Genomic DNA, 17,747 nt, shown 5'->3' on the forward strand with positions numbered 1-17,747 from the left:
TTTAATCTCACTTATTTTTGCACCGCGGAACGTTTCTTAGTGGATGAGTTTCAGGCGGACCGATTATACTGGAGCACCAACTAGCGTTGATGAGTTCAGACAACAACAAACCACAGTGAACATGAAGGAAGAAGCTGATGAGACGCTTTGGTTGGCCCCATGGATGATGGGACATTTAGTTACTAAAAACCAACGGATGGAGGCATTGATAAGAGCATGGTGTTGCTATGCAACAAGGAATTCACTTATCACCGCAGCACATCGAGCCTCAAGAATCACCTCAATGCAAAACATATGGCAGCTAGCGTCTAAATATGCTATTGCTACACTTGATGGCAAAAATTGCACTGGTCTGTTGGACTTGAACAAAAATAAACAATATTTTTGTTGCTTAAGCTTATGTATTCAGTCATTATTCAATGGTATACTAAAAATACATGTGAAAAAAATTACTTCTCACTGTTCTCAGGTCAAATATTTATATGCGATTAAAATGCGATTAATTTTGATTAATTAATTACAAAGCCTCTAATTAATTAGATTAATTTTTTTAAGGTCTTTTGAGGTGACAGCCTGAGCCACGTTGGAAACATTTCCTTTATAAAGTCAATGAGTGGCCGTGTCCCTTCTGCTCCCTCTCGTCATCCAAAGATATGCAAGTTCTTCCTTCTCCCCCGCTTCTCCAGGTCATCAGTTTTTGCCTCCATAAGAGCGATTCGCTTGACAGCCGATCTCAGGGCTGTTTCAGTTTCGCCTTGCGCCGTTTCTGTCTCATCAATGCGGGTCTCCGCCTGGTCAATGCGAGCTGTATTGTTCGCAACATCTTGTTTTATCTCATTAACTGAATCCTTCAGAGTATTTGTCATACGCACCAGCTTCTGTTCAACAACATTGAATCTTGTCCCAAAGTCTGACCGCAGTGACTTAAGCTCACCCAACACGTCTTCTATGCTAGCCATATTAGCACTCGCCGTGTTAGCATCTATGCTGCTCGTAGGGCTCAACTGCGTTGGATTAGTACCTGTCTTTCCTCCATGAGTGAAAAGCTCACACTGTTTTCCACCCGGTGGTTTTGGCATGACTTCGTCGCTTCTTCCTTATGAGATGATAGCAGTGTTAAGGTTTTTTAAAGAGAGTTAAAACACAGTGTCAGAGCTATGCCGCTGTGCAGTCATCTTGGTTACCTCGAATGAAGTCATTTTTACTCAAACTTGTTCCAGATACTAAAAGACATCCTCTTATAAAATAAATAATATCCATTTTGTATACAGCTGTGTGCAGAGAAACATCAGACTGAACGCAGAAAGTGGCTGGAGGAGAAGCTGTTTCTGATCAGCCAAGCTAAAGAGGCGGAGGACAAGAGGAACCAGGAAATGAGGAAGTTTGCCGAAGACAGGGAGCGCTACAATCGACAACAGAGCCAGTTGGTAAGAAAAGGATGATTTGCAAATGCAATATACACAAGCTGAAACATGTAATAAACATGCCACCATGTTAGAAATCATCTTAAAGTACTGATGACAGTTGGACCCAAGGTTATTATAGCTAACGAAAACTAACGAAATTATGAAAACTAAAATTGAAAAAACATTTTCGTTAACTGAAATAAAAATAAAAATTTTTATTTTCGTCTTTGTTAACTTTTTTCATACATACTCCAGTGTTTCTATTTCTCCACCGCTGAGTGTGTGTATTGCTGTTTTGTGGGTTTCCGGGAGAAGCGTGAGACAGAACATCAGAAGATGTGGTTACACTCAATCTAATAAGTGGGGTTCTCTTAAAAAGAGACTACAACTTGATGAATGCATGGAATCATAAATAGCGTATTATCTATGAATGCATGACAAAACCCTTTCTTAAATCACTTAAACAGCTGAATGCCAGTGCAAAACAGCCCAAACCTCCCTTCTTCTCACTGTAATACATTCCTTTGTATACGCTCATATAACTGCGGAATCAATTTATCATGAAGGTCAATACATATTGTGGTAGTAGTAATAGTTTTACTATGGAGATCAAATCGCCTTAACCTTTTTTTATGTTCCGGAAGAAGCTTAAAGAATTAAAACTAACTGAATTTGAAAACAAAAATTCACAAACTAATGAAAAATCCAAAACTATTATAACCTTGGTGGGACCAAGCCTTGAGTTTCTTTTTCTGTGTATTTCTGGCTCACACACGCATATTTTGCATGTACATTTCCCTCTTTGTCAGGAGTCCTTGTCATCCCAGCTGGCTGAGAAGGAGCAGGCCATGGAGCAGTGGAGGAAGGAGAGAGACACTCTGGTCGCAGCTCTGGAGATCCAGCTACAGAAGCTTCTCTCCAGCCAAGCAGAGAAAGATAAACTCATTCAGCAGCTACGGCAAAACAACACACAGCCGCCACAAGAGGTCAGTATAACATAAAGATGATAACAGATACAGGGGCTACACTACAGTAGTCAACTGTCTCAAGTGGCTGCTTCTTAAACCATAGAGACTGAACACAAGGGACATTTCTTAAATATTAGATCTGCACCAGTTAAAGGGGAGATGGTAATGAGGCGGCAAAGGAAGGAGGATATGTGGTGGTATTTACAGTATTACAGCGTCTCACATCTCTTAGCCAAATAACATCCCTCTTGTGAATAATATCCAAAGGTTTTTATAGTATAATTCAATCTTTGGCAACAAAAAGGAGCTCTCCTCTCTTGGAGACCTTTCTAGTAGTATGTGTCACCTTTGTACATACTCCAATCAATGATGTCAGAGTGATTCGCTCCCATCATCCATCAGGTAAAAACACCAGCTGTGAAATCATCGATCGGGGTTCAGCCAGAGGTGAAACTTCAGTGTCAACAGTTCTCTGCCCCATTTCATCCATTTACCCTTTAGACAGGACTTATGGGGACAGAAGACTCCAACGTAGTGCCAGGACAGAGACTGGAAAAACACCTCTCAGCCAGTATTAAAACCTGATTGAAGGAGGAAGAGAAGGACAGCACTGGAACACAGTTTGACAGAAAATTCCACAAATTAATATCATCACATTATTGGGTTTATTGAACTTTGGGTCAGCAGTTTGACTCGTTCCATCTTTCTTTTTCTTTTTTCCTCTGGTAACTTCCAGGAGATTTTGTAGATGAATCCGCATCGATCACATAGAGCTGTATCTCTGTTCCAAACATTTTACATTTCGGTATCTCTGTCACACTTTGTCCTCGCTGAGCCTTTGTTCGGTTTTCAAAATAACAGAATTTCTTTCATTGTGACCAGACAGCTTTCCCAAGATAACTGCAGAGCAGACAGTGTGAAGGGCAGGCTGTAATGATTCACCTAATCAAATTGATGCTCAGCTCAATGTCTGCTATGGCTGCATGGATTAGAAAATATAGAAAAAAATAGTGAAAGAATTACAGCTAATTTTATGCAGATGTCTTTGTATCTGGTAAACACCACAATATGACAAAGTGCAAAACCTGCCACAGCAGTGAAATATCAAAATTGCATTGCTAATCTAAAAGAGTTATTCAAATCACTGTTTCTTTTTCATTATCAACAATAACATTTGAAATGGGATACTGTGGTGGTCTTCAAAATTTCATATAAAACTGAAGGAGAGCCACAATTGAACCAAATATATGCACAGATTCATTATTGCAACCAGCGGTCAGAAAGGACTTTATCACACTCCGTAATATTTCATAAAACTATGATTTAATATGTCCATGACTTGAAAATATTGGGGTGACACTGTGGCTATATCAACATGCATATTGTTGGCAAAAACAACACTAGATTATTGTTAAAAAATAATAAATCCATTACCAAATATTTTGACTTGATACTGGCATTATTAAGAAGTTATCAGATCAGTGGACTAAAAATTGCCAAGTTCTTATGACCTCTAACTTTCCGTTGGAGTTTAATGAACCTGTCTCTGACACAGCCCTGTACAAAACAGAACATTATAGGCATCATTAAATTGCCTATACTGCATGACTTCTGCATTGGCGTACATTATTAACTATGATAGCAGCATCACAGGCACAATGGAGGAGGGAAATGTGCAATGAAAAGCGTGCACTGTTTCTGAAAGGGTAAACATAGGAGTTAGAATTTAAAGGAGCTGAAGGGATTGATTTTTATCTTGTACGATTCAACGTGGCACATAAAATTGATTGATTGATGTGAGGAGGATGAACCTTCAGCCAAGTCACTTTTAGAAAACTTTTTTGGAGTTTGAACGCAACAACAACAACAACAACAGAGTAGTCATTTTATTCACACATTTTTATTTCCATTCATTTTAGCCTGACATCCCTCCATACCAAGGGTATTATCGTTAACGAAAACTAACGAAATGACAAAAACTTGAATTGAAAAACACATTTTCGTTAACTGAAATAAAAATAAAAACAAGAGTTTTAAAAAAACGATAACTAACCAAAACTGTATTTTGTGGTTACAAAACTAACTAAAATTAGAGTGAAAATGTCCTTAGTTTTCGTCTTTGTCAACTTTTGTCATACATAATTCAGTGTTTCTAATTGAACCTGCAGGAACACATGATAAATATGTTTATTGTCTATACTCCAACCAAAATTCAAAACACCCTGAACTGTAAGAGGTAATAACCTTATTGGGGCTGTATAATGACCTCTTTGAATCTCGCACCCAACACAGCCCATTCCAAAAAAAAAAAATAATAAAAAAAACTAAACTAAAACTAAGAGTTTTAAAAACAAAACAAAAAAAAACTAGCAAACTCACTCTAAAAACTAACTAAGACAAATTGAATTTGAAAACAAAAATTCACAACGAAATTAAAACTAATGAAAAATCCAAAACCATTATAACCTTGCTCCATACCAACACTATATTCTGCTCCAGGATAATACTGCTGTCTGTCAACAGTAATGCATTTCATGTTTACAAGGTGGGATGCGGGTTTGGGACCAGAGTCATGGTGCATTGGAAAAAAATCCATCATTTGTTTCATACAGCCAGTCTTTCCACTGACTGCATTGTCTTGTACATTTGCCTGGGGATATTATTGGTCATGCCTCAGTAGGTTTCCATGGTTCCATGCTCACTCAAAATATTATGTAGCTTTACTTGTGTTTTTCCCTGTGTTTGAGCCGTACACCTCATAAATCATAAACGTGGCGTAAGAAAGTGATAATTGATTTCAGCTTGTTTGTAAATGTAATGTGCATTTCTGTTGATGGTTCTCAACTATAGGCAATACTTTCGGTGAAAAGTTATGAACATAAAGGAGCGGAGAACAACAAAAGTCCTCAGTTTCCATGAACTTCCTCTTACAGAATGGTGGTGTTGGTGTGGCGGAACTGCAGGCCGCTCTCTCTGAAAAGGAAGCAGAGATCCTGAGACTGAAGGAAGAGCTCAAGGCGTCGACAGCCAAACAAGTGGACACAATCACACAGGTTTGTCTCAAACGAATGCTTCACCCAAAATATGATCATTTTACTAAACTTTAAAGGTGGCTTTTTAAACGATGTGGTCATGTTTTCATAGTTTAAAGGAGTTTGCACACCTAAATATAACAGGCGGCTCTTAGTTTGGTCCTACTTGAATAAATCTATCAAAACTCCACAACTCCAGTTTCAAAGTGAAGTTCTCTTGCGTCCGTCTAAAACAGGGGTCTCAAACTCAAATTACCTGGGGGCCGCTGGAGGCAGTATCAAAATTACCAAAAAAAGACACAAAATTACTAAAAAAAGAGACAAAATGACAGAAAAAAAAACTAAATTACTTAAAAAAGACACAAAATTACGAGAGAAAAAAGACACAAAATGTCAGGAAAAAAATTTAATTACCGTACTTAAAAAAGACACAAAATGACCAAAAAATTACAAGAAAAAAAGGCACAAAATGACAGAAAAAAACGAAATTACTTTAAAAAAGACACAAAATTACAAAAAAACCCCACTGAATTACCTAAAAAAAGACACAAAATTACTAAAGAAGTCACAATTTTTTTTTTTTTAAAAGACACAAAATACCAAAAAAAAGACACAAAATTTAAAAAAAAGACACAAAACGACTATTATTATTATCATTCTTTTTGTAAACGTCGTCATAGAAACAAGTGAAACAAAGCTCCAGCTTGCACAATAAAGGGACCTTCCACACACAACACGGTAAAGTTCCATTCATATAAAACTTTCATATCAAGGTGAGGGCCACAAAATATCGTCTTGAGGGCCGCAATTGGCCCGCGGGCCGCGAGATTGAGACCCATGGTCTAAATGGTCAACAACGTATAAATGTATTGTTTTGTTCCAGAAGCAAAAGATGTTTTTGACTCGCAGGCAGCATCATTTTGCTCTTATTTTCTGTCTTTTTCTTTTCAGTAGTGATGATTGTTTGTTTACTTGTGCTGAGGTCAGGAGTGATCAGGTCACAGACGCAGGATAAAGATGTCGTAGGAGCCTGGGAGGATAGAGGGTTGTTTTTTTGGTCTTTTTTCAAATATCAAATATAAAAATAAAATTCACTACTGGAAGAGAGTGCTTGGATTGGACATAAATTGGCATGTCATGGTGACACGAAAAATGCCACCTTTTTATTTATTCATACACTGTTCTCAATTGTTCTCCGTCTGCAAAGGAAATAGAAATGCGGACAGCAGGCCAGACACTTAAGACTTGGATCTTTTTGATTTTCTTGCTTTGAACTGAATCTTCGACTCAATGTCTGGATTTTACAGCATCTGTATGTGAGGGAAAAAAACCCAGTTCAAGAAACAGAGGAGGCACTTTAAAATGCAAAGGATGTTTTTGTTATCTGTAAAGCTTTGTCAATCCGAACTCCCCCATAGAGGCTGTAGTTACAGCTGACAGATAAATGTAGAGACAAATAGCATTAAATAATGCATTGAATGTTGTTTATGTTGTTTTAAATTTCTTATTCTGCCCGTGACAGAATAAAAGCAACGTGAGCCCTGCTACTTTGGTTGGCAAACCCCAGAGTGAAACCATTAACAGGAAGGCGGGAGGACTGAGGGATACCAGGGCGTCAGTCAGCAGTCAGGTAAGAATATGACACTCTAAATTTGGGTTGCAGACGCATGTTAAGCACAAGTTATTAGATTAGGTCTTTTAAGTTTTTACCACAATGTTTTAAAATAATACAATTTTGATGCAAGCACACAATTTTTACACGAGTGCTTAAAATAAGGGCCAGGACTCGATTAAAAAAATTAATCAGAGGCTTTGTAATTAATTAATCAAAATGAATCGCATTTTAATCGCATATAAATATTTGACCTGCGAACAGTGAGAAGTAATCTTTTTCCCATGGATTTTTAGTATACCATTGAATAATACTGAATACATAAGCTTAAGAAACAAAAATATTGTTTATTTTTGTTCAAGTTGTCATTAAGTGTAGCAATAGCATATTTAGAAATATAGTACATTTCATAAATTCAGGTAGCCTATAGGTAGGTAGACCTTCTGTAAACTAGTTACTAAGTAATAAATAATCGATGATTAATGTATGATTAACTAAATGAAAGTTGAGAGAGCTGATAAATATAACTATTCAATAAGACACATAATTAAATAGGACATAAATCTTTATTATGAATTAATTTCTAAATGTTCCTTTCCTTTATTCTTCCTTATATCTATTTTTACTGTAAAAGAGTCAACTTTTCATGTCAGAAAAACAGAAACACTTTTTCAGCTTTGTGAGGGGCATTTTGTGGCGTCTTCTCCCCTTTTTCTTTATTTTTTCAACACAAACCACTGCACACACTAGAGCAGCTGGAGCCAAAAGCTGCTTCTCCTACATTCTGTAAGTTTTTACTAAAAGCATGATGAGGAAAAATTGCATGGTAGGAAAAACTGCTAAAATAATCTAGTTGTAGTCTTGTAAATAGTTACCCTGCAAGATTGACAGTCTGTCAAAAATCTCAGTGTGAGACTAGGCTGGGACTAAAAACTCTCAACACTTGTCTTTAGATGTGAGCAGGTGTGAGCTGATAGTTTTCCAGGAGTCTTTTCCAAATCTTTACAAAGTCTTCTGGTGTATAGGTAGCATGAGAAAGGCGGTCAAAAGCTTCAACTTTTTAGATATCATGTTATGCAGCTACAGTCCAAAGGTGTGGCTAACCCCGACACCTTGTGCTAACAGAGAGACCAGCCTGTATCCCCGAGACAAAGACACATTTCTTTCTGGAGTGACCATGAAGTGATCGCTAACCCTAAAATCACGTGTGCTGCCACAGGGCTCAGCTGGCTGTCCATCAGTGCTGGATTCCTCTGAGATTTCGACAGAGAACGGCAGGATGAGCCGCTTCCCCCAGCCGGAGCTGGAGATCTCCTTCAGCCCTCTGCAGCCAAACCGCATGGCTTTGCGGCGCCAGGGAGAGGAGAACGCTGTCACCGTCAAAATCACACGCTCAGCACGCAAGAGGAAGAGCGGAGAGATGGAGAGGGTAAGAGCCAATCAAACAGAAGTAGCTTGTTCACACATTCACCAGCGTCTGAAACATATTTTCACAGCCAAAGTCAACTATATAAGAGATAATTTTGAATTATAGTAAGTTCATCAGTGAGGTAGGTTTTAATTGACTGATTATTTCACCTCTTTATGCATACATTTCCTACTATCTGTGCTCAAATACAAAAAAATGGTGCACGTGAACACATACCACTGTATGAACCTGCATTTGTACACCATGTTCCCCTCTAGGTTTCCTAAAAATAAATCCTCAATAGAAAACTAAAAAAACCTCTGCAACGTGAGCCTCAGAGATGGGCTTTTCAGTTATTTTCGGAGATGATGTTCTGTGGAGAAAATGTCACTGTGTGAAACCTTTCTCTCAGCTACTATCAATCCAGCACAGGTGGTGCAGGACTGTCTTAACAGTTACTTCTGAGAAAGGAGGAACAGCAGTTTTAACCCTGTAAAACCCAAAAATAGAAAAACGCAAAAAAAAATTTCAACCATTCAGATGTTGTTGTCGGAGGCCTTTGGGGGTGAAAATGGAGTTTGTAATATTGCAACAATTATAAAACAAGCTCTAAGTAAAATGTAGGGCATATTTTCCACAATAACTACATATGTTCCTGTTCTAGACACTGTAACAAACACAAAAGAAAATATTCAAAGCATTTTACTTACTTGAATCAGATGAATCCAGTCCAGGAAATTAAAGGGATGTTGCTCGATCAAAAAATTGGAGGTTGTGTGACTTCTTGACCTGAGGGCGGGCCTTATATACGAATGTTGTATCCAATCGCATTGTGAGTACAAATAATAGGACCCAATGATCATGTTAATGTGGTTGAACCAAAAAAAATAGAGGATTTTTGGGGATAACCAAAATTGTTGTAATTCTGCAACACTGGGTCTTACAGGGTTAATGGCAGTTGGCATTTCTAGATTGGTACAAAGCATACCCAAAAAGTTTCCCACAAATATGTTTGCACTGGTTTCGAAACAAGACAATGAAACTGAGGTATTAAGAAACATGTAACCGAGTTGTCTCCATGTGCAAACTGTGTTGTTGCTCGATATTTAGTATGAATCGGGCACAAGACTGGCATTTCTTGTGATTCCCCCTTTCTCTGTTTGCCTCTCTGTATGTTTTACATATAATGAAACATAACTGGGGTTTTTAATATTTAATGGTAGATAGAAGTCACAGTTTGGCTTATGGTTCAATGCATGTTCAGTACAGAGGTGGCTGGGAATCTATTTGTTGTTGTTTTTATTTGTCCGAGACAGATCAAATCCTCTCCCGTCACCTTTTCTGAGGTCGACTAAATCTGATAAAAACTAGAAGTGCTCCAAGGGAGCGTAACCACACCGTGTGGAAGAGTGAATGTACACTGGATGGTGAACAGGGTAAAGGTTGTTTTCAGGACATTGCTTCCCTAGAATTTGATTAAATGCAGCGGGGGAGATGCACTTATGTTAATTTGTTTGTTCCGAGTGATGCACGGGAAGTAGGCTAATGCCTCTGTTACATTTGGCTCCCAAAGGCATGTAACACTTGTGAATACATATTTGCACCGCATGAGTTTACAAGATAACACAAACCAAAATAAACATGTAAGCAGCACAGCAATTTTCCAAATATGAAGAAATATAAGAAGAAATGCAATTCATTGTCACGATCAATCGCTAACAACATTATCAGTCACAAAATCAGTGACTGATAAATACACCATATGCTGTATCCTTAAACAGTATTGTATTAGTTTACTATAGTATTATAATAGTATAAAATAGTATTTGATTTAAATAATAATTAAATAATAAATCATCTTTAACTACTTTTAAGACCAAGCTAAAAAAATCCCTACAGATGTTCTAATCACCTTTGTATTATTGTTTTGTTGATATTTTGTTTGTATTTTTTTTATTTTCATCTAGCTATGTCATTTAAGTAAAGTATACTTATTTATAGGTTTAAGAGGGAGGGTAACTTATAAGCCCTTTGGGCTTTTTGATCTTTCCTGCACATTTTTTTTTCTGTTTCTTGTACTGCTCTTTCTTTATGATTGTATGTTTTTTAAGTGCAAAAAAAAGTTATATAGAATATAACAAAAGTAAGAAAATTGGCCAATCTAGCTTTAGTAAGCAAACTTAATTTAACTTAAGTTCTTAATAACTGAATTATTAAATGAAGAAGAAAATAACACTCTTACAGTTACTCATCATAGATAGAAGAAAGAGAATGTGACTTTTGCCAATTCATAACTTCCCATAATATTTCCGCCAACCTTAACAAGTAGACAAAAAAAAATGAGTTTACATTATTTTACTGTGCAACTAAAGATCTTTGGAAGATAAAATGTTATATACACTTCAAGGCCATATTTTTGCTTGATATTCATGTCTTAATATGAACAGAATATTTTCAGACTTTAGTATTATTGTTCCATAAAAATGAAGCATGTTTTTAGTATTAACAATTCGCCATAAGTCATTCATTTAGACATAAATACAGTATAGATATTAAAAACACTCGCATGCATGTACCATTCACATAGGGGGGAGGGAAAAGGATCTCATTAATCTTATATATCACTCACGGAGGAGAAACACACTTTACACACTTGCTTTAGTGATAGCACACACACTCTCCCCCCAGAGAACACATTAAACAAGCATCCCACTCAAGAGAAACACAAGGTCGGGTACAGTTCACTTGTCACATCACAGTTCTTCTGTCACTGTCTGCAAAGGGTAATGCTGGTTGCAGCTTGTACGACTCCTCTGTTTCAGAAAACTATTTTCCTTCTCCCTTCCTCTCTTTGCAAACCATCTTGAGAACCCAATTGACTTTATGAAGTTAGAATGTTAAAATTCCAAATATGAAAACTGAGATATCTCAAATTTCATTTTGTCCTTTACATTGTGGATGTTATACTCCGTAATTCCTATATAACTACACAAATAAGGCCCAGTAATAACATATATATTCTCATTATTGTTATGTCACTGTGTTTGCTTCTTGATATTCATCTTGTAAATGCTGATTTTTCCCTTTTTTTTTTACACATACTCCCAAGGGCGTGTGCTTGGGAGGTGCTGATTTAGCCTGAAAACACTTTATACTAGTAAGTTACTTGAATAGCAGCTGCAATCCGAGCCATCAAGCCAATTTCATGCATGGAGTAGCAAAAATTATCATTTAGAGATGATATCAAAAGGGTAAATAAAGGAGACTGTTTGATACTTATGGTGGAGTTCAACATTGAGCGTAGCAGCTTTTCAAGTAGTGGCTTGATAGTGTCTGCAACATTCAGAACACTGGAATTAATTTCATATGACATAAATAGGTTTTAGGTTTACATATTTCTTCCTTGATAAATATTCCATACATATTCAACAACAGTAAAGCACAATCAAAATAGAGCAAAACAATCAGAACAAGCAGTGGCCTTCCTATTATGAGCCAACAAAACACACTTTTGCATTCATATTTTTTAGGGCTGAGTAGTTATTTATCAGTATTCAGCTGACTCATAATGTGTTTATTTTTGTTGCGTTAATCCTTTAATACATATGTGCTAAATTGAATGCTCCGAATAAAGTTGTGCCGATCTGCCGCTGGTAGAAAGCTGATAATTTCCAGCTAATCAGTTTTATATATTAGATTTATTTGCCACTCAATTTAATTTACACACACAGGGCAGATTATGTCTTTAAGCATATAATGTCACAACACTACACACATACAACTGCACGGCACACATGTGTGACAGTGAATATGAACAATACTGCTGTTTGAAAAGTATAGGTACGCTTTCCCATAACAAGGGCAGGGTATCATTTGAAAGTTTAAAAACGTAAAAACTTGTGGCTACCAGGGTTTCCCAAAGATTCCCTGGCAGCCCGCCAGACTCTCATGTGCTGCACTAACGTCACATTTCAAGCTATGGAAATTCAGTCCCGACCCCACATGATCGCTCTGTATTTGTGTGCGTGCGGTGAACTAAATACTATCAACCTGTACCGGTCAGATCCAAACACACTGCTGCTTCATGCCGCTCTTTAGCCGCAAGCTAACATTAGCTTTTAAAAGTTGTTTTAGTCACACTAAACTGTGACTAACTGTTTTGAATAACTTCCTGTCGCTTAACGCATGCAGCTTCAAAATAAGAGCACAGTGTCGACCACAGAATATACAAGAAGACTGTCAAAATAAGATACCTTAGATAAAATATACAAGAACCCTTATTCTTTATAAAAAAAACATTTAAAATATGCAATTATTAAGATCGTTGTATATGATGGAATAGTGGCATTAGAATGTGTGAGAGGCCAAATTTGGGCTTTTATGGAAAAAAAAACAGTGGAAAGCATGTTGATGGCAATTAAAAATGATGCAGTAGGATAACAAAGATTCTATAATACATTATCTCCCACCTGTGAAAAATGTTATGTGAGGTGTTTGCTCTCATTTAGCTCATAAAGAGCACACTCAGAAAATCCTGTGGGAAACACTGGCTACCAAACATTTTGGTCCATATTGAGGTTTTTATTAAGACAATATTTTAGTGCAACAAAATTTTTGCATATTTAGTGGGGTTTCATCCTTGTGTTTAGGAACCGTTATTTTGTTTTAAGGTTGTATTAAAATGAGATTAGCAATACTTAGTAACGGATCTTGTTATACAATGAAGACTAATTTCGCTTTACTTGATTGTTGGAAAATGGCGTTAAGTACAATGTCAAACATACGGTCGGTTTTTATTATATTTCAGGATTGTTACAGCTCCTCAAGAGACTTAGCAACAAAAGGGACATCAAGATTTTATTACTGTCAGTAGTAAGAACTGTGTGAAGGCATGTTTGCCTTTTTCCTACAAACTCCGACAAAAGCTCATTAGCTGGAACATATTAGACCGTGTTCATGTAAAAGCACACCCAAATAACGCTCTTTTGGCTCAGTTTCTCTGTACTCTGCTTTTATTTTAATACCAAAGTTAAGATAACTTGCATCGGGGTGAATGCTCTGCCATGAAACCCCAAATTAATTTGACTAATGACTGATGATGTGCTGACTAACCAGGGTCAAAGAGAACTGGAACAGAAACAGAGGAGAGGGGGTTGTAATGAAAGCCCAAAAAAAGATGTAGGCGTTTGTGTTCGGGAAGGGTTCTGCAGCACATCCAAAGTGATATAGCGTTACGTTAGATTTTATTCTGTGGATCTGGGGCATTTCAGTGAACAGTTATGAACATATTTCTTTAAAAAGGCAGTAGAAAAGATTCAGACCCAGACAAATTGTCTGTGGGTATAAAGATATCTTTTGTTTTCCATAGACACACACCAGTGAAATAAAATTATTAAACCTAAGATTTGTATTTATATTCAAGCCTTTTTTAATCATAAAAAAAAAATCATATTAGAGCTTCATAGAGATGGTCCTCCTTTTTTGTCCTTTCTGTACACTTTGTTCTCAGACCAATTCTTTTATTCATGCTGCTGCAATGACCCAGTTTCCACTTGGAAAGCAATGGAGCCTACCACATCTGAACATATGAGAAAATATGATATGGGGTGTTTGAAGTGTCAAGGCCCCAAGGGTCATGGAGTGTCAACACACCAATGACCCTGTCAGCTTTTATACAGTGGCAGGCCAATAAAGGAGGCTGAAGTAACGTTAACTATGGAACAACAGAAGAGGGAGAGAAAATGGTGTCGAGAAAACAAAACGGGGAGGTGAGCTTTGAGGAACTGGCCAAAATGAATTGAGAGAACGAGTGCAAAAGGAGCTAGAGGTGGCATAGAAAGAATAAATTGAGAGAGATTGGTTAAGGGTTGGAGGGAGAAATGGTAGCCAGGAAGAAAGAAAGTGAAATGAAACAAGACTGGGAGGAGGGACAGATGGAGAAAGACAGCGGAGGGAATACAGCAGTGGAGTGGAAAGAAGGGTAAGGGGAAAAGAGGAGAAAGCAGGGTGGAAAGGCAAGGGGGAGATAAAAGTAGAAGGCAAGCAGGGATGGGCAGGGGGTGGAGGAAAGTTAGATATCAAGATGAAAGTGGAGGATTTGGGGGTAGGATGGTTAGATAGGAGCACAGTTAAAAGCAATGGAGGAGGGTAAAAAGGGAGCAGAAGATGACACAGTGGTGACAAATTTAGATTTGAGCAGAGTCTAACAGCACAGCCTGTACTTAATGTACACATGCATTATCACAACATCTTCATGCGCTTGCTTTATTACACAGTGACATTTTGAAATGAAGATGTGTATACTTACTGTACCACCCGAGCCCTGTAACTTGTCTTGTTGTCTGTAGACAACATAGCCTATAATTCTTAACTCTCAGACACATGGTGCAACATCACCTTAAGCAAGCATGATATTGCCTTTTGCTAAGTTATAAATTCATGCACTCTTCATAGAAGTTGCCTATAGTTATTGCACTGTAGGAAAAATCAGACATGTTGTATTCTTGCGTCATGACATGTACACTCCAAACCACACTGTATAAAGTCACACGGTCTGTAATTACTGAAATTTACTGTTCCAATTCACACAGCATGTAATTGATCTCAGCACACTCTCACTCTCCCTCTCCAGTTACACAGCCTGTAATAGAGGCTTTCTAGTTCCGTCACTAAACTCCTACCAACTGCATCGGCTGTCATAAACAGAGGTTCACTGGAGAAATAACTGCATGGAAATAACTGCTAAATATATGTTATAATAGCCAGGCAAGACAGAAAAATTATTCTAGTGGCTTAAGATTTACTCAAGGAGGTTTTGTGTTCGGAAGTTTTACTTGCGTCACCAGTTACGGTGGCGAATTTTGAGAGCGTAGGAATCCCCTTGAGACCTTGCCAAAATTACTTTGTGTTGTTAAGTGTTCACAGTAAGATTTAAGCACAGTTTGATGATTCATTCATGACATTTGCATGCAGTACCAGGATACTTTTAAAGCCCCATTAAGTGATATTTTTGGATTTTAGGAGTGAATCCACTAAGTCAGTGTACTGTTAAAGCAAAACAAAATAACATAAGAGGAACATTCAGTTGCTTAATGGTCAAATATTGTTCTTACTGGGGATTTCCACCGGACGCGTTACAGCAGCAGCACGTCTCCACAGCGTTTTTGCTGCGTCTGTCAATTCACACCGCGCGGCGCGCGTTACAGCAGCAGCACGTCAGCTTAGCGAGCCGGCCGTATACACGCGAGATAACGAGATCACGCGATAATCCTGACCATACGGGAGACCGCAAGATCCCGTGATAAACTTTAAACTCTATTTTTACAGTCTATGGATAAACTGTGTGTATAAAGTAAACAACAACAACAACAACAACAACAAAAACCAACTTACTTTGCTTCTCTGAGGTGAAAGATATGTTGATCTGACCATCTATCCTACAGTATGTTATGTCATAAATGATTGTATGATGTTCCACTTCAACAATCAGTCTCTTGTCGTCCATGTCGCCGATCCTCTGAGACCCTTTGATTGATTGATTGCTGATCTGGTGCCCCGGTCATAACATAATGTTGATGTGAAGTAGTTTTAGGCTGCATGAACTGCGTATTGTGTTTTATTTTGAAAGGGGCGGAAGTGTTTTACGCTGATTCTGAGTCGGACTTCCTGTCTGGTGCGATCTGCTCTGTTGAGATTCACGCGATTTGGCAGCGTCTCGCGGAGAAATAGAAGTCCTACCTAATGCTCGCGTAGAGACGCTGACGTGACGCTGCTGTAACGTTACGCTACGCGCCCGGTGGAAATGCTCCCATTGATTAGAGTGTTACCTATTTGCAATGGCATACGCGACGCTGACGTGACGCTGCAGTAACGCGCCCGGTGGAAATCAGGCTTTAGGAGTTGGTGGAGACCAAAGACGAGCTAAAAGAAAAGTGGTTGTTGGTTATGTGGACACAAACATAACTCCAAATGAACAATTTCTCTCTCGATGTTAGTCGGTTAATAAAGGAAGCTTGATAGGACAGCTGGGTACCAAGGCTGTGTGTCTGAATTTTTCAGACAACTTGAGGGGGATGTAAGATTTGCAAATGTCAGAAAATCTGCATGGTGCTACTAATATTGTGTTGGTGACGGAAGTTGTTGTGAAATACGGTTTACCCCTCAGCATGTAAAACCAACCTAAATGACATGGATTGAAACCACCTCCTGTAAGAAAAAAACAATTACATATATTTATTTAGTTCTTTTGGGACTGAGTATGTATTGCATTCAGCTACTCAAATTCAATGTTTCCTCTGGCTAAACACATAGTGTGTTAGCCAGAGGGTGCTTATATAATCTGATTTATATCATTTGAAATTGATCCCTACATCATATCTGTCTCACCCCTTCACCGATCTCTCTGTCTGCAGGATCTTGGCCTATCCTTGATCCAGCTGAGAGTCAGCAGTAGCACGGGCAGAAAGCTGGTTCACCGCTGATTAATGGGACAGCACTTAATAGGGCCTCAGAGGTCAGGGAGAAAGTGAGAGTGAGAGAGTGCACAGACAGACAGACACAGGCAAACTGTGAAGTCCTCACAGCTTTTGGCAGGAATTGCAGATTTGCTATTTCTTTTTCTTCAGGTCATTCAACTAAAAACAACAACCCATCCGTCTTGCTCAGTATTGCTCTTTAGCTCTTCATTAATTGGATAGAGTGGGAGAATATTTATGGTGCGTGAGTTTCTGTTTGGCTGTAGTGGTGGTGCATTAACGCGAATGTGGAAGAAAGGAGAAAGTGATGAGAAATTTCCGCATCAAATAGACAATAGTAATGTTTTTATGGAGCTCAAATAGATTTCCTTCAGTGCCTTTTGAATAAGCAGGATACACATGGGATTTTTGGCTTTGTTTGCTGCTGCATCCATGGTTCCTGATAGATTATTCATAGGGCCGGGACTTTAACGCGTTTATTAAGATTAATTAATTACACAAAAATTAACGCGTTAAAAAATTGCAGCATTTTAATCGCACTTATTTTTGCACTGCAGAACGTTTCTCACTGGATGAGTTTCAGGCGGACCGACTATACTGGAGTACCAACTAGCGTTCATGAGTTCAGAGAACAACAAACCACAGTGAACATGAAGGAAGAAGCTGATAAGACGCTTTGGTTGGCCCCGTGGATGATGGGACATTTTGTTACAAAAACCAACGGATGGAAGCGTCGATAAGAGCATGGTTGTGTTGCTATGCAACAAGGAATTCACATAATTCACATATCACCGAAGCACATCCAGCCTCAAGTATCACCTCAATGCAAAACATATAGCAGCTAGCG

The 17,747-nt window shown here is 38.1% G+C and overlaps 1 protein-coding gene across 1 annotated transcript in view; it reads left to right on the top strand.

Annotated features, from left to right (window-relative positions):
• The window catches only part of LOC131993547 (kinesin-like protein KIF20B), a 67,980-nt gene that overhangs the window by 33,562 nt on the left and 16,671 nt on the right, over positions 1-17,747 (top strand). Inside the window, exons 27-31 of the mRNA XM_059359506.1 lie at positions 1,272-1,427; positions 2,216-2,392; positions 5,308-5,427; positions 6,929-7,036; positions 8,238-8,447. Of these exons, the coding sequence (XP_059215489.1) occupies positions 1,272-1,427; positions 2,216-2,392; positions 5,308-5,427; positions 6,929-7,036; positions 8,238-8,447 (771 nt within the window). The remainder of the gene's footprint in view (positions 1-1,271; positions 1,428-2,215; positions 2,393-5,307; positions 5,428-6,928; positions 7,037-8,237; positions 8,448-17,747) is intronic.

Source organism: Centropristis striata, chromosome 20 (genome assembly GCF_030273125.1).
Source record: "Centropristis striata isolate RG_2023a ecotype Rhode Island chromosome 20, C.striata_1.0, whole genome shotgun sequence".
Taxonomy (NCBI): domain Eukaryota; kingdom Metazoa; phylum Chordata; class Actinopteri; order Perciformes; family Serranidae; genus Centropristis; species Centropristis striata.